We start from the raw sequence: 19,918 nt of genomic DNA on the forward strand, positions 1-19,918 counted from the left end.
AAAGTAAGTTCCTTCTTGACGGGTTTACTTCCCCTTGTGTCGGACAGCTGTAAAATCGTGTAGACAGGTTGTCATACAACAATCAAAGCCTTCGGTGAATGGACTCTAATGCTTGAACATTTAACATACAATAACTCCAAACACGGACGGAGAGAGAGAGGGAGAGCAAGAGAGAGGGGGGAGAGAGAGAGATCGCGAGAGAGAGAGAGAAGGGGGGCCCCAGCCAATGTGCTCAGTCTATATTCACATTATCCACATTGCTCCAAACGAGGAGGAGCTTGCAGGCTCAAGTAGAGGACGCCAATCAAAGCATCAACTTCAAATTGTATCTGAGAGATCAGCCTGGAGACCTCAGGGCCAGGCGCGTCAGTCGGAGCGCAATTGTTGATCAGATCACATCCAGCGGACTTTGCGCGAGAAAAGAGAGGAAGCAGAGATTTAAGAGCGGTTTGTTTTGACTGCATACCGTTGTATGTCGGTAGTAGCTGCGACTTTGGCTTAAACACTTTCTCTTTACTCATCCGGGTTTTTTCATTTTTTTTCTTTTTTCTTTTTCTTTTTTTGTGCTTCGCATACTTTTTTTACGCACAGTTTATCGGACAAAAGAACTGTGCGGTGGAGATGTCTTTCCCCCAGCTAGGGTACCCGCAGTACTTAAGTGCCTCCCAGGCGGTTTACGGGAGCGAAAGACCGGGAGTGCTTACGCCTTCGTCCCGGGGAGGGAGCACCGAGATCGGGGGAAGTCCGTCAGCCACTGCAGCGGCTGTCACGTCAGTGTTGGGCATGTACGCCAACCCGTACGCACACAACTACAGCGCTTTCTTACCCTACACCAGCGCGGACTTGGCTCTTTTCTCACAAATGGTAAGAACATGTTCATATACTTCTGTCGAAAGATGTTTGTAAATCCTTCCGTCCCAACCAGCACTGTCTGATCATAAAAAAATCGAAAGGTCACTTCAACCAAAAGAATGAATACTCTTGGTTGCCGATTTGTATATTGCGCATTTTCTGGTTTAAGTCCATACTTGACTGATTTAACAGCCCGCTGGTGTGTTTTAGCTGCAAGGTGAAAAGTTTGACGAAATGCAAACGAAAGAAAAAAAAGCCTTGAAAATGCGGCTTAAAATGTGTTTTGTTGTTATGCATAAAGCAAAAGAACAAGAGAAAATTACAATTAGGCAGTTATTAGTCTCACACTGTGAAAAAAAATAATCCTGCAGAGCTGTATTCTACCGTGCAACATGAAAAAAATGCTGCTTTTGCTCTGACGATTTTTTAAAATCAGGCTGATAAAAATATTCACCAGCCTGATACAATATCTTAAACTAAAAATATGGAATTACTTTTTTTAAGTTTGTGTTTTGTAAACATTTCTGACCTAGTTGAATACCCTTCTAACTTTCTCTATCTGACGAATTGCAAGACACATCTTGTGATAATAATTAACTTGGAGTGTGTTAATGTATTGACTAAGGTATGTATTAGGCTCTAACACAGAGTAAAACTGAGAAAAAAAAAGGTTTTATCGAAAATACTAAGTTGAGCGACCTGCGTGTCGATTCCACAAAACCAAGCCAAAGACTTAAAGTACAAAATTCGTCACGCAAGTGTATATTTTACAGAGTGAGAAGAGGGAGAGAAAAAAGGGGAAAACTTTGCTTGGGCCTTCATACTGCTTTGTCATATTGTGCATAGAAGGGAGTTTAACAGGCAGGCCTACTATATGTTTAAGCTGTCAGTTTGCGTGCACATGCAGTGTGCGTGATCACAAACTTTCTCTGGTCCTGCTCACTTTGTTACTTTTTTGCTGACAATTTACGGACAATAATTGCTAATAAATGGTCTGTCAGAGAGCTGTGCAGTTGCAGGTGCCATAGGCCTAGCATGTGACATGTTGCAAGCTGAGAAGCTTATTTGTGGGCACAGCTGAGTCAGTTGCAACTGTAACTCAAAGATTTTTTTTAAAGCCAGTTGTTTGAATCATATATATATATATATAGATATATAGATATATAGATATAAAGCATGTATTTAGCAGTTCATGAAATGAAATTACGCATGAAACTCCATGGGGATACTTTAATAACACACAATCTTTGATTTCTAAGGGATCCCAGTACGAACTGAAGGACAGTCCTGGCGTCCACCCTGCCAGCTTTGCAGCCCACACATCTCCTGCCTTCTATCCATACGGCCAGTTTCAGTACGGAGACCCTGCTAGGCCTAAAAATGCCACCCGGGAGAGCACCAGCACTTTGAAAGCCTGGCTCAATGAGCACAGGAAGAATCCATACCCGACCAAAGGGGAGAAGATCATGCTGGCTATCATTACCAAAATGACGCTGACGCAGGTTTCCACCTGGTTCGCCAACGCCAGGAGGAGGCTCAAGAAGGAGAACAAGGTGACCTGGGGAAGCAGGAGCAAAGAGGACGAGGACGGTAACTTGTTGGGCAGTGGAGACGAAGCAGAAAAAAACGAAGACGAGGAAGAGATTGACCTGGAGAGCATAGATATAGACAAAATCGACGACAACGACGGGGATCAAAGCAACGAGGATGATGACGATAAGTCATCGGAGGGCAGCAGGGACCGTAGGGGCGGCCTCGGTGCAACCGGAGAGTTGGACAACTTAGAGAAAAGACGGGCCTTCGCCCTACAGGCCCACGAGGCCTTTGAAAAATCTAAGAACGCTATTTCAATTCACCCAGGGAGTAAGGAGAACTCTGATAGCAGCAACAACAACACCACAAGAGTTTTGTCTCCGGACAGACCTGGGAGCTTTCCTCTCCCGTCCAACAATAAGCCTAAAATATGGTCTTTAGCAGAGACCGCTACTAGTCCCGACAGCTCGTCACAGAAACCCACGTCCCCTTGCGGCACTGGGGCCACCACTCACCCATCAGCGCCCCACCACCAGATTCAGACCCACCCCGCCTTCCTCCCCAGTCACGGACTGTACACTTGCCAGATTGGAAAGTTCCACAATTGGACAAATGGGGCTTTCTTAGGCCAGAATTCCCTGCTGAATGTCAGATCGTTTCTGGGAGTAAACCAGCACCACCACCACCAGCACAACCATCACTTGCCGGCCCAGCAGCAGCAGCAGCCGACATCAGTGGTGGTGTCGCCGGTAGCAGCTTCAGCAGCGCTCACCAATGACAGCAAAGCCCAACCAGAGAGCCACAGTCCGAAACACATAGGTAAGATGACAGTCTGTGTTTGCACATATGAGGAGACGTGCAAAATGCTCTGTTGAAAAAAAGAAAAAACGACTTCGGATTATTATTATTTTCTATTTCAAATACAATTAATTTAGCCTATAAAAGATTCTGCACACGCATCTACACACAAGTAAAGTACATTTACACACTTTCACATAATCGACTACACGCGCGCGCGCGCGCGCACACACACACACACACACACACACACACACACACACACACACACACACACACACACACACACACAATAATGTTTAGTTAAAAATTCTCGTGTCTCTGTTTTATCTACCAGACAAGCGCTAACACTGTTCTCCCATCAGATCACGAAAACGGTGTAAGGTCGGATTCACCTCCAACACAGACCCTGAAGTCTTCTTTTCGACCCATCCATGACAGGTGAGACCAGTTTTTACTTTATTGCTTTAGCTGAATTTTAACACGTTGCCATAAGCAGATGAAAGCAGCCACAGCCGGAAATAAAATGAAGGAGATCTGATTATTGGATTAGCGAAATAGAAACATACTTAGATCTCTTTAAAAAAATATATAGCTATAACATTACTGGTAAGAGAAGTATTAGAAACAATATTTAAAAAAAAAAAACAATGAGTAAACTGCTTAACGAATTTTGGCATATATACTTAAGGTTTATTTTTATTTGTTTCATCTTTTATTTATATATTTTCTAACATAAAACAATATAACAGCACTACAAAATAAAACAAACAATTTTTTTCAACGATACCCAGTTTACTTTGGGGGTGACAGGGGTCTTGACTCCCATCCCACAACCCTTTTAATTCCTTCCCTCTGGGGAGAGTGTGGCTACTTATCAAGTCACCGAGTAAAACGGGCTCTGTCTGGGTTGTGTGCTTTCCCTAAAGACCCATGGGAGACCCAGAGCCCAGGGGAGCGCACTTACCCAAAGAAAAAAAAAGTTTTACCTCAGGATTTCCTCTTGTGCGTAACGTTCTTAGAGAATTAACGATGAGATAACGAATTACAACTGTTGACAATGGATGAACAGTGAGGGGTTTTTTTTCCATGCCGTAAAAAAAATCGGATTTGTAAAATTGATAACACTATTATTGTTGATGTTGTTTTAATTAGTCGTGTTTAAAAAAAAAGAAAAGAAAAAAAAAACGAGGGCTTGAAAAGGAGGGCTTCAGTCTGCTTCTAATCAAAACTGCTCAGCCAGACACTTGAGATGCATATTGAAACCCGCTGTCCAAACACGGCGGGGGTATTTATCTACCTTTCTGTGTTATTCTTTATCCAGATCCTCTCTGCCTTCCAGCGCCAGGAGTCCACAAGACGCCACGCAACGGGTCCTCACTGCACTCTCCTCGGCTTGATCAAGACATTTTTTTGTGCTTGAAAAAAAAATCAAATAGAAAAAAAAAAAACAAAGACTTTACGCTCTCTAAAAAGGACAATGAGAAATAATAATGCAGCATAGCATTCAGACGGTACAGAACAAATGGCGTAATTTGGTAATATCCTGTGGATGGATGGATTACTTCCTCTATTGTTGTGTAGCTTATAATCGCGCCTATAATGTTACTCTCTCTCTCTCCACTTTGCCCAGGCAGGCTGGGACATTTTGGTAGGCTGTTTACTTTATTATTATTATTATAATTATTGTTATTATAATTATTATTTGTCACTATCTTGTGTTTTTTGGTGTCCTTTCTTTAATGTAAATACAAGTGATTTAAATTTGTAAATAGGAAACGTTGAAGGAATTTGTCCAGATCGTATATTTTGCCTAAATAAACTAAATGAAATTATAGAGAAAACCCAACATCCTCAGCCTACATTTCTTTTCTGTGATTATTATTATTATTATTATTATTATTATTATTATTATTATTATGCAAACGAAATTGATAAATTATGTAGAAAGCTTAGGCCTGCAACAAAAAGGGTGGGAATTCTACAGAGAGAAAAAAAAATATTGGCAGTCTGCATGCAACCAGGCTTAATTTTATTCAAGTTTGGGAGGAAAGCAGCGTGGATGCATTGAGGTGCTAATAAGTGTCCAGATGGTTGCTGGTGACAGAAAATGGACAGGAGCAGCTGGGAAGGTCATTAAGTAATAATATGGGAACGCCCAGTCCAAACAAAATCAAATGGTTAAAATCTAATCTGTCAGAGGGAGAAGTCGATTCGAAGATAAATTATTAATATTTTCCTTTTGGGGGAGGAGAAGTCTGACATTGTGGACCTTGAGGAGCAGGGTCACTTTTGGGGTCTCTGTCTGTTTCTAAGCTGATAGTGATCATTAGCCTGTGAAAAGCTGCTTCCTTGCTGTACAATGACCAAAAGCAAATATTGATTTACATCATCAGCCTAATTGGGTCTAAACATAATAAGACAAAAGGAAAGTGCAATAATTATCTGCTATTGGAATATCTTATTTATTTTATTTGCATTATATTATTTATTTTATTTGTCTTTAATGCTATTTGTCTCAAGCGATTTAAATGTTTGTTTATTTATTTATTTATATTTACTTTTAATGAAAAATCAACACTCATTTAAAAAAAAATCTTCTAAAAGCAACCAAGAAGAGTATGATAACATTCATTCTTTGACTGAAGGACACTTTTGTAAATAAGCTGCAAAGTGAGCTGTTATAGAGGGTGAATGATTTCAGTGCCCCAAACCTGTGGACTAACTTATGCACATCTGTTTTGCAATATCACAGCGGCCTCTATAGGCAAGAAAGAGAATTATAAGACCTGAAACCGTTGTCACTTTCCCAAAAGCTATAAGTGAGATGAAAAACTCCAACTTTAGCATCTCTCATTATGTAGCTTAAAGTTTCTAATTTGATTTAACGGTCTTGCACCCAATTGTGTACTATTATGCTTTTATGAGAGTACCTTTTAATATTTTGAAAATCCGTGAGCTACGTCATAGAAAAAAGGAAATATCATAGGAATACAATTATAATTAGCAAATAAATAAAAAAGAGCTTGCGTTTTGGCACGGCAATTACTAGTATTAATTCTGCTACATTTTTATATTTTACATATTCAAAGACGGCCAAATTAAGTAACTGCAATTATCTCTGCAAGTCAAAACGCAAGAGTCTCCTTTCTTTTTCCTTTCTTTTTTTTTCCGTGTAGGTAAACGGTGACCAGATCGTTTGTGTTTTGCAGAGGTGGGGGAGGGGATGAACGGCGGGAGGGGGGTGGGGGGTCTTTGCGCATAAATCTGTGTCACTTAAATGTCTGTTTTTAAACACAGTCACAGACTGTGTTAAAAAATTAACTAAGGCCAAGGCACGTTTTGTTGATCGACGTGGAATCATCTGGCTTTTACACACACACCAAAACGGTTCTACTCAAATCACAAACACATTTAAAATGTAGACTACACGCTATATTAATGTGTCTATCAATGATAATAATAATAATAATAATAATAATAATAATAATACGTAACATAAAACGCAATAGTTACATGTTTCTACATTTGCTCGTTTTAGTATATAAATATGAAATATTCCAGCCCCCATAAACCGCTATATCTAAATTAGGATAAAATTAATTAACACAAAGTCGAACCGAGTCTTTTCAATTCGCTTATAGGACAGCACGTGTTTTGCAATAATGACTCTTAAATTGCGAAGAAAAAGGCAGGTGCGTAAGTTTCCCTCCCACCCCATTTGCACATGACATCCTCTCATGAGCTGGCTTTTGGGGCTAAAATTAAATAACCTCTCGGTGTCCCATTTATTTCTTTTGTACTGAAACAGCGTGAGGTTAGCAAAGGCGTTAGCTGCAGGCCATTATATTGTGTTTCCATAATATATACAAAATTATTCATTTAGTAAGTGGATGTACAGTGGATTGTCTAATGGGTAATGAGTGCTGTTGAAGCTGATAATTAGGCTGTCACTTCCAGCCATTTCCTCCCTGGATGCCCAAGGCCGCGATGCAGGGGAGGAAAAGGAAAATAAATATAATGAAATAAAAGAAAAGGGGCAGATAAATGTATTAAATGCAAATTTAGAGGTTGAGAAAAAAGCTCTCTTCGGGACTGTACTGTTAACACATGATAATGTCTGATCTTCAAATCGCTGTAGCCACCAAGTGTTTAAATATTCTTACATTCTAGAATGTAAAATAAAAATGGTATTTCATTTTATAGTGAAAATTTAATTACAGTTAAAATAATTAATTGCCACTCACATCACACTTGGATTTTTTGATTGATAAACTAAAAAAACTAAACTAAAAAAAAATTAAATAACATCAAAACAAAGACAAAAAAACCAAAAGCAAGTTGTCAAAACTGTTTTCAGTAACCTTTGGAACAGGTTCAGCTATTTTCATCTGAGGACTCACTGCTGAAAGCTGCTCAGGAGATATGTAAATTGTGGCTCATGCAAAGACAATAAGTTGTTGACCCTAAAACAATTTAGCATTCTGTCACAGGCTGTGCTCCCCATAATACCTTAGTCTTTTGTTGGCGAACAAGGACCATCTCTCCCTGCAACTGAGACGTGTCACGCTGTGGCAATCCATTCATTTTAGTGGTGAATTGTGCATTGTGACTGTGTGTGCGTATGTGTGCATGTGTGTGTGTGTGTGCTTGCATGAGCATGTGTAACAGGAAGAGTGAGGGGGGAGAGGTGACTGCATGGGGAGGAAAGTTTATCACTGTCTTGTCTTTTTTGGCAGAAGCAGGCTATTCTTACAACAGACTCGACCCCTTGTTGTCCAACAACACAAATGTCTTTGCCTCTTCCTATCCCTTCACCCTCCTCTTTCAACCCCCGCTTTCCTTCAGCATCTCCGTTGTCTTTTCTCAAAGATGCCCGCCCATATCTGTGCCTCTCTAATCCATTTATCTAGTTTCATGAGTGCAGCACTGGTCAAACACTGACACAAAAGCCATCCCGGGCCCCCAGCCTCAGCTGGGGGAAACACACAACAACAAGCAACAACAAGTCACTGGAGCCCAGCAGCCGCAGCCACAGCAGGGCCACCATAGAGCCTTGCTACTCCATGTTTATCTGGCTACTTTGGTTCTGCTCCTTGTTTCAGCAGCACAATGGCAGTGAAAGGAATAGGTGCCTTGGTCATAGGCTTTTCATTCCAGGAGCGATAGGCTGCGGGAAGACACAAGTCTTGCCATAGGAAGAGGTCGGAGGATTTGGTTGGAAAAGGGGAAAACAGAGGGAGGGAGGCCCTCAGCACGGCTTCATTCAAACACAAATAGCAACAAGGAACTAGTATTTGCCTGACAACTGGCTGGCTGTCTGACTGACTCGCTGTCGGATAGGCAACTACTCATGACAACTAAACAACCCATGAGGACCCCTGCTGACACAAAAAACCTGGCCTGGTTTGTAGATATACTAGAAATAAACATGGTCTCTCGCTCATGTATTCCTGGTTCCCTTTCATTTGGCCACTCAAAGCGACATTCTTATGTTTTGATCGAGCAAGAAAGAGAGAAAAAGATAACAAAGTAAGACAGGGAGCGCAGTCGAGTAAAGTTTTCTCTGTCTCAGTTGAACATTCTTTCTTACTCTGAGTAAAGAACAGAAAAGCTTTTTCGCTCCTCTGCGATGAGGACAATATGCTTATTTGGATCTCAGTCAAAGCGCTGTGCCAAATATTGGGGCACTAATTAGCTGTCCTAATCTAGAAATATTATCCTCAAATCTGATATATCCTATTTGAAATGGTCTATTTTAAGAGACCTCGGCTGAACATAGAGGTTCATTATTATCTTCTTGTTTGCAACATGTTGGTTGATCAAAGTTAGCGCCATGTGTCTGTTGTTGTTTTAAGGGCATTGACAGGGTCCGACATACATAAATAAGCACAGTTTCACACACACACACACACTTGTACTTGAGCTGTTCTTCTGTTCCATTAATGACTCCACAAACCAATTAAAGCTGGTCTGTCTTGAGTTTTCCTGAAGTATTTGTACACAGCAGATTTACCACAACAGAACTATATTTAGGGAAGAATGCCGTATAATTCCATCCCATCTCATACGCACCCACACTCTCTCTATCAAGAACACGCACAACCACGTACTCATGAGCGACACACACAAATACAAGTGCGCATGCACACATTCCTTGTGCAGACTGCTGGAGGATCAGAAATATTTTGCCTTAATTATCCTTCAGTATGGATCATGTTCTTCAGGAAGGACTAGTAATGATGGGGTTATTTATAGTCATTCATTCTCTCTCTGTAATTATACACTACTCAAAATTGGGGTTTTTACATTTGGCATGTGCTTGAAAACGTACATTAGACAGACAGCACTGTTGTTAAGATCTCTTTGAAGTGAATCTCCTCTCCAAACACATTTTGATGGAAAGTTTTATACCAACACTACTTTTCTTCGTTAGCAGAGTTTATTTTTCAGCACTAGTTGAACTTTTTTTTTCAGTTCTAGTTCAACAAAAAAATTGTCTGGATACAAATATATATATTTTTTTATATATTATTTTTTTGCATGGAATACATTTACAATTGTAACATGCCATATGTAGTAAATTGTGTCTTTTGACTGCATTCTGTACTAATTTTATTTTCTCAAAAATTAAAATAATAAAGGTAAATAAGGAATGGCAGTGTTTACATTTCAGTACCAAGTCATCCTAGAGGACAGGTATCATAACAGAGGTCTACCTAACATTGGTTTGAAGACAGTTGTGTGTGTGTGCATGTGTGTGTTTAATAATCAAATGCAGGTTGATATGGCAGGGAAGCCAAGGGCCTTGTGCCCCTTTTTCCTCCCTGCACAAATATTTCCAGAACGACAGATAATAAAGTCTGATTTTTCCTGCCTTCTTTTCTGATGTGATGCCATTGTGGTTTGGGTTAATTCCAGGGAGCTGTACAAAGGGAAGCACAGCCATCTGAAGTGTCATAGTGCAGCTGTGGCTGAAGCACAGGAATTTCCATTTAGCAGAGGATGCTTCTCTTTTTTGTCCTCTCTGGACACTCCCAGCACATGTGCGGCACAGAGGGTGATATCAAATGCAACTCACCATTTTCCTTCCTGCTAATATGAAATCTTTACTCTCTCTGTCCAACCGTCCCTCTCTACCCCTGTCTGTCTTGGTTTCCCTCGTGGGTAACACTGTTCACTTATCCACTTACAGAGTGTGAATGTGTGCACATTATATATTATCTGAGCCCTATTAAGTAGATTTTTTTCACTACACAATTACTAATTAGCTCATTCATGATTTTCTAAATTTAAATAAAATATACCATGTAGAATTTGAGTTTGCTTAAATTATTAAAAAATTATTGCAACTCCACAATTTAAAAGGAGGTGTTTATAAAGCCAGAAGGAGTATCATTCTGATGACTTATTGATTGTACAGGGAAGTAAAGTTGCTAATAGTGTTTTCCATTTAGAGCATTTTAATTTGTAAATGGTACATAGAAAACAAAAGAAAAGATTGTATACATTTTTTGTCCAAACAAATTAACTGGGCAATGAAAAGAAGATTATTTGCATAAAAAGTCAGAACCCTATAATGTATAGAAGATGTTTAATCCACAGAGGGCTTCAGATAAATGTGATTATTTCCAAGAAATTATTCGTAATTGGAATTTGAAATTATTGCATCTGGCATAGACAACGTTACCAATCCCAATAGCACCTCATCATCATCAGTTATCAATAATTTCTACCGAAAGGAAACAAAAGCTGTATTACACTATCCATCCCATCACCCAAAGCAGACAATTACAATGTCAGGAGCTGTCACCTAAAGTACAGTAGCCAGTACATCCAATACCGGGTCACCTGCCAAAGCTGAAACAGAAGAAGAGCAGAACAAGCACACAATGTGTTGGAACTATCACTTCACACAAATGAAAACCTGAACTAAACAGGGCAGGCCGGTCAAAAGCCAGACTATCTTGCAGTGATACTTTTCCCCTCTGCTTGAACTGGGGGCTCTTTCTTCATGCATACTGTTCCTCTGCATGGTAGTCAGTGTAACATGTCACGGAATGCTAACAGAAGCTAGCTATGCCGCATATTAACAGGAGTGTTAGATCAAAGTGTTTGTCATGCAAGCTATAAAAAATGACTTGAAATCAACCAGTTGCAGATTTTTTTTATGCAGAGCTTAAAATATTATATGAATATGAGACATGTATTATAAGCAGTATCATGAACAAATGTAAAAAAAAAAAAAAAGAAATAATAAAAAATTGTATGCGTGTATTTGTTAATCTATATGAATTTATATAATTTTTAACTGGCACTTTAAAGACTTTCTCTCTACACAGGCAAGCTTTTGAGGAAAAGTGTGGCCAAGTCAACATAGACGATGAAGTACAAAACAATGTTGGTTGGAAAATAACTAGAAACCCTTATGAACAATTTTAAAAATGCTGCTTCTGTGTGACACCCTATAATTAATTTTAAACAAGTTTACGCATGTATTCATAAAGGAAGAATATCCCATAATCTTGTTATATCTATGATACCAACTGTCTCGACCACCAAATTGTTGTGCATGCTATTCCTTCTCTCATTCAAATATTCAATTATGCGTCCAACTGTTCTTTACCAGAAAACTTATGTTGAGTAGAACACTAAATGTCCTGAGATCAACCTACACCATTACTGGGATATACACACACACACCCACACACACACACACAAACAAAAAAAAGTTCTGGATAGGCATACAATATGTATGAGCCCTGTTATTGAGACCATGCGAACCACAAGAACAAAGCGTTTTTTCATGGCAAATCATGTTCACATCAAAGTTTAAAAATACACATGCACATCTTGAGGAAATGCCATCACGTTTTCTTTGTGATCTGTCTGGGCACATCTGCAGCCAATACTGTCTAGCATGTGGTCAGCTCAGTTTTAACTGCTTTGTCTCTGCTTTAGTCCACAGGAACAATCGCTTTGGACTTTGGGCAGCAACTACACACTTGCATGCATCCATTTAGTTACGAACACAGTATAGATGCATATCACACCATTAGCTTGAGATCTGCATCTCTCCACAATCAAAACAGCACTCAGCATGCAGTCAATCTGGGTTTAAGTCTGCCGAGCCATTCTACCCCCACTCATCAACAAAACTTAAAGGTACTGAAACTCCTCTACTAGAAGCAGCAATGCACCCCAGCCTCAGAGCTGGCAATACACTATTATTACTGGAAGAGAACCATGCCTTTGAAGGTGCGAATCGACAGGCCAGTCATACAGCTGAAAACTATCCCAGTGCCAGGTGAAATTCATTGCTTGATAAACCAACTTCTATACTTTATCATCTGGATAAATGAAACATGTGATCCTAATGTCATCAAACTCACCACTGTCCACCCTTTGGCTGCACCTATAAATTCTGTACTTGAGTTATAAAAAGAATCATACCAAAGGGAGGTACTGGCGGAGTCCAAGGCACACCAGGAACGAGCCTAACTTATATTGGTGATGAAAACTAATGAATTGCTGTACAGGGACTGAATGATAATGATGGTCATGATAAAACATATTTTTGTACCACCCACACATGACACTCCTGGTGATGTGGTCAGAATTTTAAAAGTCCACAAAACTTGCATCAACTGGTTAGACAAACTCCTGTGCCCACCCCACTCACTATTCTTGACAGTGTAAAATCCCACAAGACAACCAAGCTCTATTTGGCCCCTACTCCAGGTTGACAGTTCTCTTTACCTGCAGTCCTTCTGAACCCAGTGATGAACCCATAAGGTCATACCTCCCAACAACCACCTTAATAAGGTGGAGTGGAACATGACTAACATGTCTAACTGTTCTCAATCTGCCTCCAAATGTTGTCACTTCTCCCAGCGGTTGTAGCTCAAAATCACGAGGTCCAAATCTTCTGCCAAAGGCTCAAAGTATGCTCCAGCTATGCATTTATCAAACTCACCACTCAGTGGTGATCGGTTGATGGATGAATTCACAAGTGTCCAAGTCATAAAGTTGCAGATCTAATGACAAGACCACAAAATTAATTATCATTTTGTGGGCTAAGGTGTCCTGTTCCAATGGTTTTTGCAGACACCCTTATGTCAAGCATGGACATCACTATGGACAAACTGTCATTAGCATAGAAGTCCACTAATAGAACAGTCTGATTCCTATGCTGTGAGCAGCAGGCTGCTCATCCCAGTGACAGTCCTTCTAATTTCACTGTCTGTGCTCAGATAAACTTTGTAGACCTCAGGTGGAGCAAAAAGAATCCACCTTCTAGCACTCTAACCATGGACTCCAAGAACTATGATGCTCTGAACAGGTGTTCGTGAGCAAAAAAAAAAAAACAGGCAAAGCCCATTCCTCAACCTGAAAGTAGGCACAAAAGCAACCCTCATGTTCAGTGTGATGACGCCAACATTTAAGAATTCAAATCACAAGCTAGATGTTTGCCCACCAATTAGACCAATACATAGAAAAAGAAAAGAAAAGAGAATCATAATTTTTTTTCTTGTTTGTTGGTAAAAGTAGAGTTAAAACTTTGCCTTGATTCAAGATAGAGAGCAATAAATATTTAATCAATATTTATTGATTAAATATTGTTTTTAACATTATGAACTGGTCATGCTGGCAAATATGGCTAGACACCTAACTCAGTGTTTTTATTTCATTATGACCTGTTTATGTCTGCCTATTGTTAGATCAGCAGCTGAAGCAGGTGGAGGTAGAATTGAACTGGAGAGCACAAAAGTGTGGCACTCGCAGACAGTTTGCATGGCTCACAGCCCCAAGCACAAGAAATAAATCAGTAAACAGTACAGCTTTTGGATACAGTGTATTCACTAAAATAGCAACACTTCACAGTTTATCTAGTATACATTAGCTAGCTGGCATAAAGTTGTCGATTTTACACATGTTAATTACCTGCACAGTTGCATGTTTTTGCATCCCAACAATTTGCAGCATGGCTTGTTGGGCACCTAAGCAGGAAAATGGTGTATGTTCTTCTCTTTTTAACTAAAAGTAATACATATATGTATATATATATATAGATATCTGATGCACTAAGTCTCTAAAATATGAATCAAAGCTGTTCAAATGCCAGCAGTTGCCATGTAGGGGGCTGGAGTGGCAGTGGCTTGGACGACTGGAATTACCCTGACTTCCAAGTCCTCAGCAGGCCTCCTCCTGCCTGGTGTTGGCTTACCCGTTACTGCGATCACTGTTTTTTTTATACACAGAAAAGGGGGAAAGAGTGCAGTCAAGAACAATAGGCGAGATAGATAGGTAGAGCCACAAAGAGACAGATGGAGGTATGATAGTGTTGTGACTCTCTTGTCTTTAAGCAACGTCTGGCACTTGATTGACCAACTAGCTTGCTCAGAATTCCTCTCTTCCTGTCTTTCTCATCTCATCTTTCTCACTTTCCTTGTGAAAGCACTTGCTGAGAAAATCTTTATGAACTCCTGGGCCTGTCGGCGTTGCTGGGGCTACTTAAAAACCTGCCAGTTTAACAGCTGTGTGCATGGGCTCGGCCCCGGATAAAGCACTTGGAAGTGGCAGGGTTTACACCATAGGGTGAGTCTTTATGAGGGGCCCTCCTGCATGGCGGCCGCTGCTGGGGCTGTTAATTGGCACACTCTGAAGTGCTGTACAGTATTTCTGCCCTTCATAATACAGACACAGGTGGAGGCAGCTGGGAAAACCAAATGTTTATCCAACGCTAAAGCCTCAAGCTCACTCTCCTCTCCTTCAACATGAGAAGTAATTTCTACATTATATAAATACATGACTTGAACATGTTCGAATTGACTTTAAACCAAATAACTAAGAAATAGGACATTATTTTTCAACATCTGTACTGACACATCTGCAAGGTTAGATCAAAAATATTTAGTCAACTGATGAAAGAGGTCAGGAGAAGTTGCTTTCGGGAAACTTAAAGACTATGTGCAGTTTGTTAAACTTCTTTGTCTTTTTAGGGTTATATTTGAAGAGATATAATTTTGGTTAGTCCTTGCCCAGAATCTTTAGTTATGACCAAAGAGAAAGACTTTTGAAAAACACTACAAACTTAGAGGGGGGGAAAGACCATATTTTTATGAGTTTAGTCTGAATCCCAGTTCTTTGAAACAATGAACAGATGAATATGCCTTCTCATGCATTCTTACTTCCCAGCAAACCATTTTAGTGTTTCTGCTTTTGTTTCTTTTCAGTTTCATGTTTGTTAACCTCCATTCACGTATATGAATTCACACACGTTTTCACATGTAATTTTTTTAGGGAGCAGGCTTCATTGGAAATATTTTCAGGAAGCCCTGCTCTCTGCAGTAGACACTTCAGATAACTATCTTACAGCATTTTCTGCATATTGCACACTGTGCACTGATGCAAAGAGTCATTTTGCATGATTGGTGTCTCCTTTTTCAGTTGGGAAATCTTTCAATTTGGAATGAATTACTTAATATCACCCCACTTGTGTATTTCTTCTGGAAGTGATCGGTGCCAATTCATACATTTACGTCACTAAAGTTAAATTTGTTACGTCAGTGTGGCATTACCTTAATGTGGCTTGTGTAATGTGACGATCTTTAATGAAAACAGGACACGATGGGTTTTAAGCTGTTAAATTATCAGCATCGGTAATATATTTTTTTATTTAAACACAAACATTGCAAAAGTGGATCTCTGGAGCCATTTGGCATAAATTGAGACTGTCATGGGAGATAAGACAGAAGATGAGAAACAAAACCTGCTCGTGAACCTATGCACTCAGCAGATTTTGCTCACATGACAAACTGATTTACTTGAGCTACATCCCATTCCAGCCATTGCTACACATGATACACACATGAAAGACCTACTAAAACTCAGCCATCAGCACATACCAGCAGTTGACATGTATGACTGGAGACAGCTGATACAATGAGTGGTTTCATAAAATCAGAAAAGACATGTTGAGAGTATTCAACATGGGGGGAAAAGCTGGATTAAGAAATAAACCATTGTAAAAAAATGTCAGAAGAAGAAGAAAATGGGAAAGAAGAGGAAATAAAAGTGAGAAAAAATAAGTGAGATAGAAAGACACAGGAGTAGAAGGAAGAACAGCAGCTTTAGATTGGATGAGCAGCCCATAAGGTTGCCAGATGAGCTTCAGCTTAACCACAATCCTCAAAACGGAGACAAACATACGCCAGTGTCTCCTGTACGCCTTCCACAGACGCCCTAAATGATTGTAAACATTAGTTCTTGAGAAAAGGGAGGGTACCTCGGGACCACTTTTCTGCATTGGATCACACTACCTCAGCAGTGGTGCTACATAATCACCAACAGATAATGTTTGGTTAGTACAGCGATTTCTGAGGACTGATTTCACTGCTGATTGTGACGGTACTGTGTTCAGAAAAAAAAGACTTTGGCAAATTACAATAAATGTTTCTGCAAACCTGGAGATCGTGTTATCCAAGTCTCATTTTGATGCTTGTGGTTTTAACTGAAGCTGAGTCAGTCATTCCTCTGTTATCACTGAGGAAAGGTTCCTACAGTCGTGCACATTTGCACAACCTGAAAATGGGCCAATGTTAGGAAGACAGATTGCATGAGTACATTTTATCAACAAAAAGATGGATATACCTATAGCTTGACTTGTCTACAAGAATGTTTAAGAATGGTTTTAATTTTAACAAGTCAAAAATAAAAGGTAGATATACAATGTCATTAAAAACATGTTGTTGTTTTTTTCAATTTAAAAGCACATTTGTGTTTTCAGTGTATATTGCATAATTTATTTTCTAAATTTTAATATGAATTAAAAACACATACACATAAAAACAGAAACAAAATAATAACAATTAATTTTAACTAATAAGGAAAAAACCTGGCTTTGCAACTTCACCACATCTTGCATCATTTTCCACCATTCTTTACTCCTAGTCAGTGGCCTAGTGTTTATACATTTTATGCTATTCTGGTCTTGGGGTTAGGTTTCTGAAGAACACCACATTGCTCTGAATCAGCTAATTATTTTCTAGATCTGACACCAAACAAATCTACCCTCCACGAGTTTACATTAAACAGGCCACGGCTCTCTGGCGTTTTTCACAGATGAAACATTGTGGGTGTCACACAAAGTGCGTCTCCCTTTGTGCCTTGTTTTTACCCTTCGAGGACTACTTCACTTTGTTTGAAGTCTCATTTATTTTACCTACATATCAGCTTCACAATTGATTAAGCTCTTTCGACACATACCCTCCACGTGGTGTTAGTTTTATGTGGACATTTGGGGGCGAGCTTCTCCTCACGTGAGCCATTAACGACACAGCACGTCCTGACATTATTACCATTTCCAAGCTTCCCCAAAGGGATGCGAAAGGAAGCGAAATGTAAACAGACGAGACATCTGAAAGGAGATATTTGATTCAAACTTTCACATCCTCTTTTCTTAGGTTGCTTGAAAATGGAAACCTGGAGTTTGTTTAGTTTTGATCCCCCTGAGACTGCTAACATTTGGCCTCTAAGTATTAATTGAAGAACTGGCAGAATCTCCACAGCTGCTTAAGGTCTCCGTAGAAATTCAACAATCTCTCAAATAAAATGTCGAAAACACAGTGGACAGTTGCATTTTAGGGCTTATCCTGACTCTAGACTTTAACATGAACTGCACATATGTCTTTGAAGATCTTTATGATGCTTTGAAAAGCAGCCAGGCCCCAGAAATGACCTTCTGACTTGCTGTGTGATTAAAATCCCTCCTCTGTAGACAAGTAGAGATACTTGAATTAAACAACCATCTAATTAGATTACACCCTTTATGTGTGACGCTGAACAGAATCTCTCATGTATTATTCTTGTTCCCATTTATATTATTTAGAGGTCTGATTTATTGTGCTTGGCGAAATGTTCATGGATAGTGGGATCAAGTTTAACGGTAGAATTTGTCACATATATTTACAAAAATAATGGCACTTGTTATTAGGTCACGTTTAGTAACCTTGTGGAAGGGAATTAATATCATAAAGTATTCAGCAACGTCAACAACTCAAGATTCAGACCGTCTGGAACGGCGGCCTATCTAAACAATGAGAACATTGTTATTTTCGTAAACCTGTTGACACAAGTCATTGAGTACCGTATTATATGCCAGACAGCTGTTTCGACATAAACTCAAGGGTAAAGACTGAAAAGAAAAAAAAAAGAAGAAATGAACATGTAAAACCCTGACTGCATGATTACATTATCCAGTATCCCAGGCAGCATACTGTAATCAAACAATTACAGGGAAGCTATTTACTGGTTGACTACTGCTGCACCCAGTCAGCTGCAGTGTCAAAGCCGACTCACTCATATGTGATCTAAACAGAACAATTACCATTATTAGAAGATACGATCAAGTTTCACGGTGTGACCCATAAACATGAACAGAGGAGAGCATTTTCACAAGATCTGAGTATTATTTCTAAAGTGGAAGATTCCCAGGGGCTGATCTAGCTTATTAACCACAGCAGGGCAGGGCTGTAGGGAAGGGGGCAATCAGTGTGTAATCAGTTAGGGTATGAGGCCGTGTGGCAAATTTGTATTTTTGCACGAGCGTAATTAAACTGTATGGAGACTCCTTTCCTACTGCATTGCTTTCAGGCCGACACTGGCTTTTTTTTTTCCTTTACCCAGAAACAAGGAGAGAAAAAAAGATAAGACGGGGAAGGAAGACACTGATAGAAGCTGAACAAGAACTGTAGAAAGTGGCCCTCTCTTGGCAACCCAGAGCTATCCAACAGACATGCTTTAGGGGTTGCATTGGTGGCATTCTGGTAGAGAATCGGGGTAGCATTCATTGGAGCATGCCACACAGAATCTCTGTGGCCAATCCACACTGGAGGCCCTAGGACAGGGAGTTTGTGCTGCTGAAAGCTTGGTACGACATAGTTTGACAACATCACACACACACACACACACACACACACACACACACACACACACACACACACACACACACACACACACACACACACACAAACACACAGTGAGAGAAAAGACAGGCTGGTTTCCCACAGGGCAGGGCTGAAAGCTACACCATGTTCAGCTGGTACAACATGATGAAAGTGAACTGGAACACATTGTGCTGGACTGCCACCGAAGGGACATTGCTTCTCTGGTGATCTTTTTTAAGCATGAAGTGGTGGGTTTTTTTGTGTGTCCGTGTGTGTAAACCCTATAACGTCAAGTGGAATTGTCGCAAATTCTGTTTCCATGTAGCTATCAATCGATTAAGTGAATTAAACTGGTGAAGCAAATCCTGGGCAGTGATGGACCCCTTTAAGTTTACTGTAAGCAAGCAGCGATGCATCCTTAAATATTTAGGGGCAGGCCATTTTAGTGCAACACAGCTTTCAGCAATGCAGTTTCCAAATAAATATACATCACAGTTTATTTACTCTATAGAAGCATTAGATATGTTAGTAAAAATTTTAGTGTAGTAGCATGTATTTTTCGAAGTATTTGTGTTACTTTGAGTCACAGTTTTTATATATTTTTGTATTATGAAAAGTAAAACCTGAACATAAAACTGGTTATCAGTCTTGATGTTGAGGGAATGAAGCGTTTCAATATACTTTTTCCATGCCGAATACTTAAACAGACACTGGACAGCAGCACACATCCCTCACCCACATGGGTACACTTTGTGTCAGCCATGTTTTGATTTTGCGTTGTAGGGTCA

General features: G+C 39.8%; 1 protein-coding gene across 1 annotated transcript; it reads left to right on the plus strand.

Moving 5' to 3' along the window:
• Window positions 1–238: 238 nt before the first annotated feature.
• On the plus strand, window positions 239–5,034 carry irx1a (iroquois homeobox 1a). The gene is made up of 4 exons (XM_084944805.1): window positions 239–864; window positions 2,112–3,204; window positions 3,549–3,624; window positions 4,508–5,034. The coding sequence occupies exons 1-4, from the start codon at window positions 622–624 to the stop codon at window positions 4,581–4,583; spliced, it is 1,488 nt and encodes a 495-aa protein (XP_084800931.1). The 5' UTR covers window positions 239–621; the 3' UTR covers window positions 4,584–5,034.
• The last annotated feature ends 14,884 nt before the right edge of the window (window positions 5,035–19,918 follow it).

This window comes from Perissodus microlepis, chromosome 11 (genome assembly GCF_051167445.1).
Source record: "Perissodus microlepis isolate ML-2025 ecotype Zambia chromosome 11, ASM5116744v1, whole genome shotgun sequence".
NCBI classification, from domain to species: domain Eukaryota; kingdom Metazoa; phylum Chordata; class Actinopteri; order Cichliformes; family Cichlidae; genus Perissodus; species Perissodus microlepis.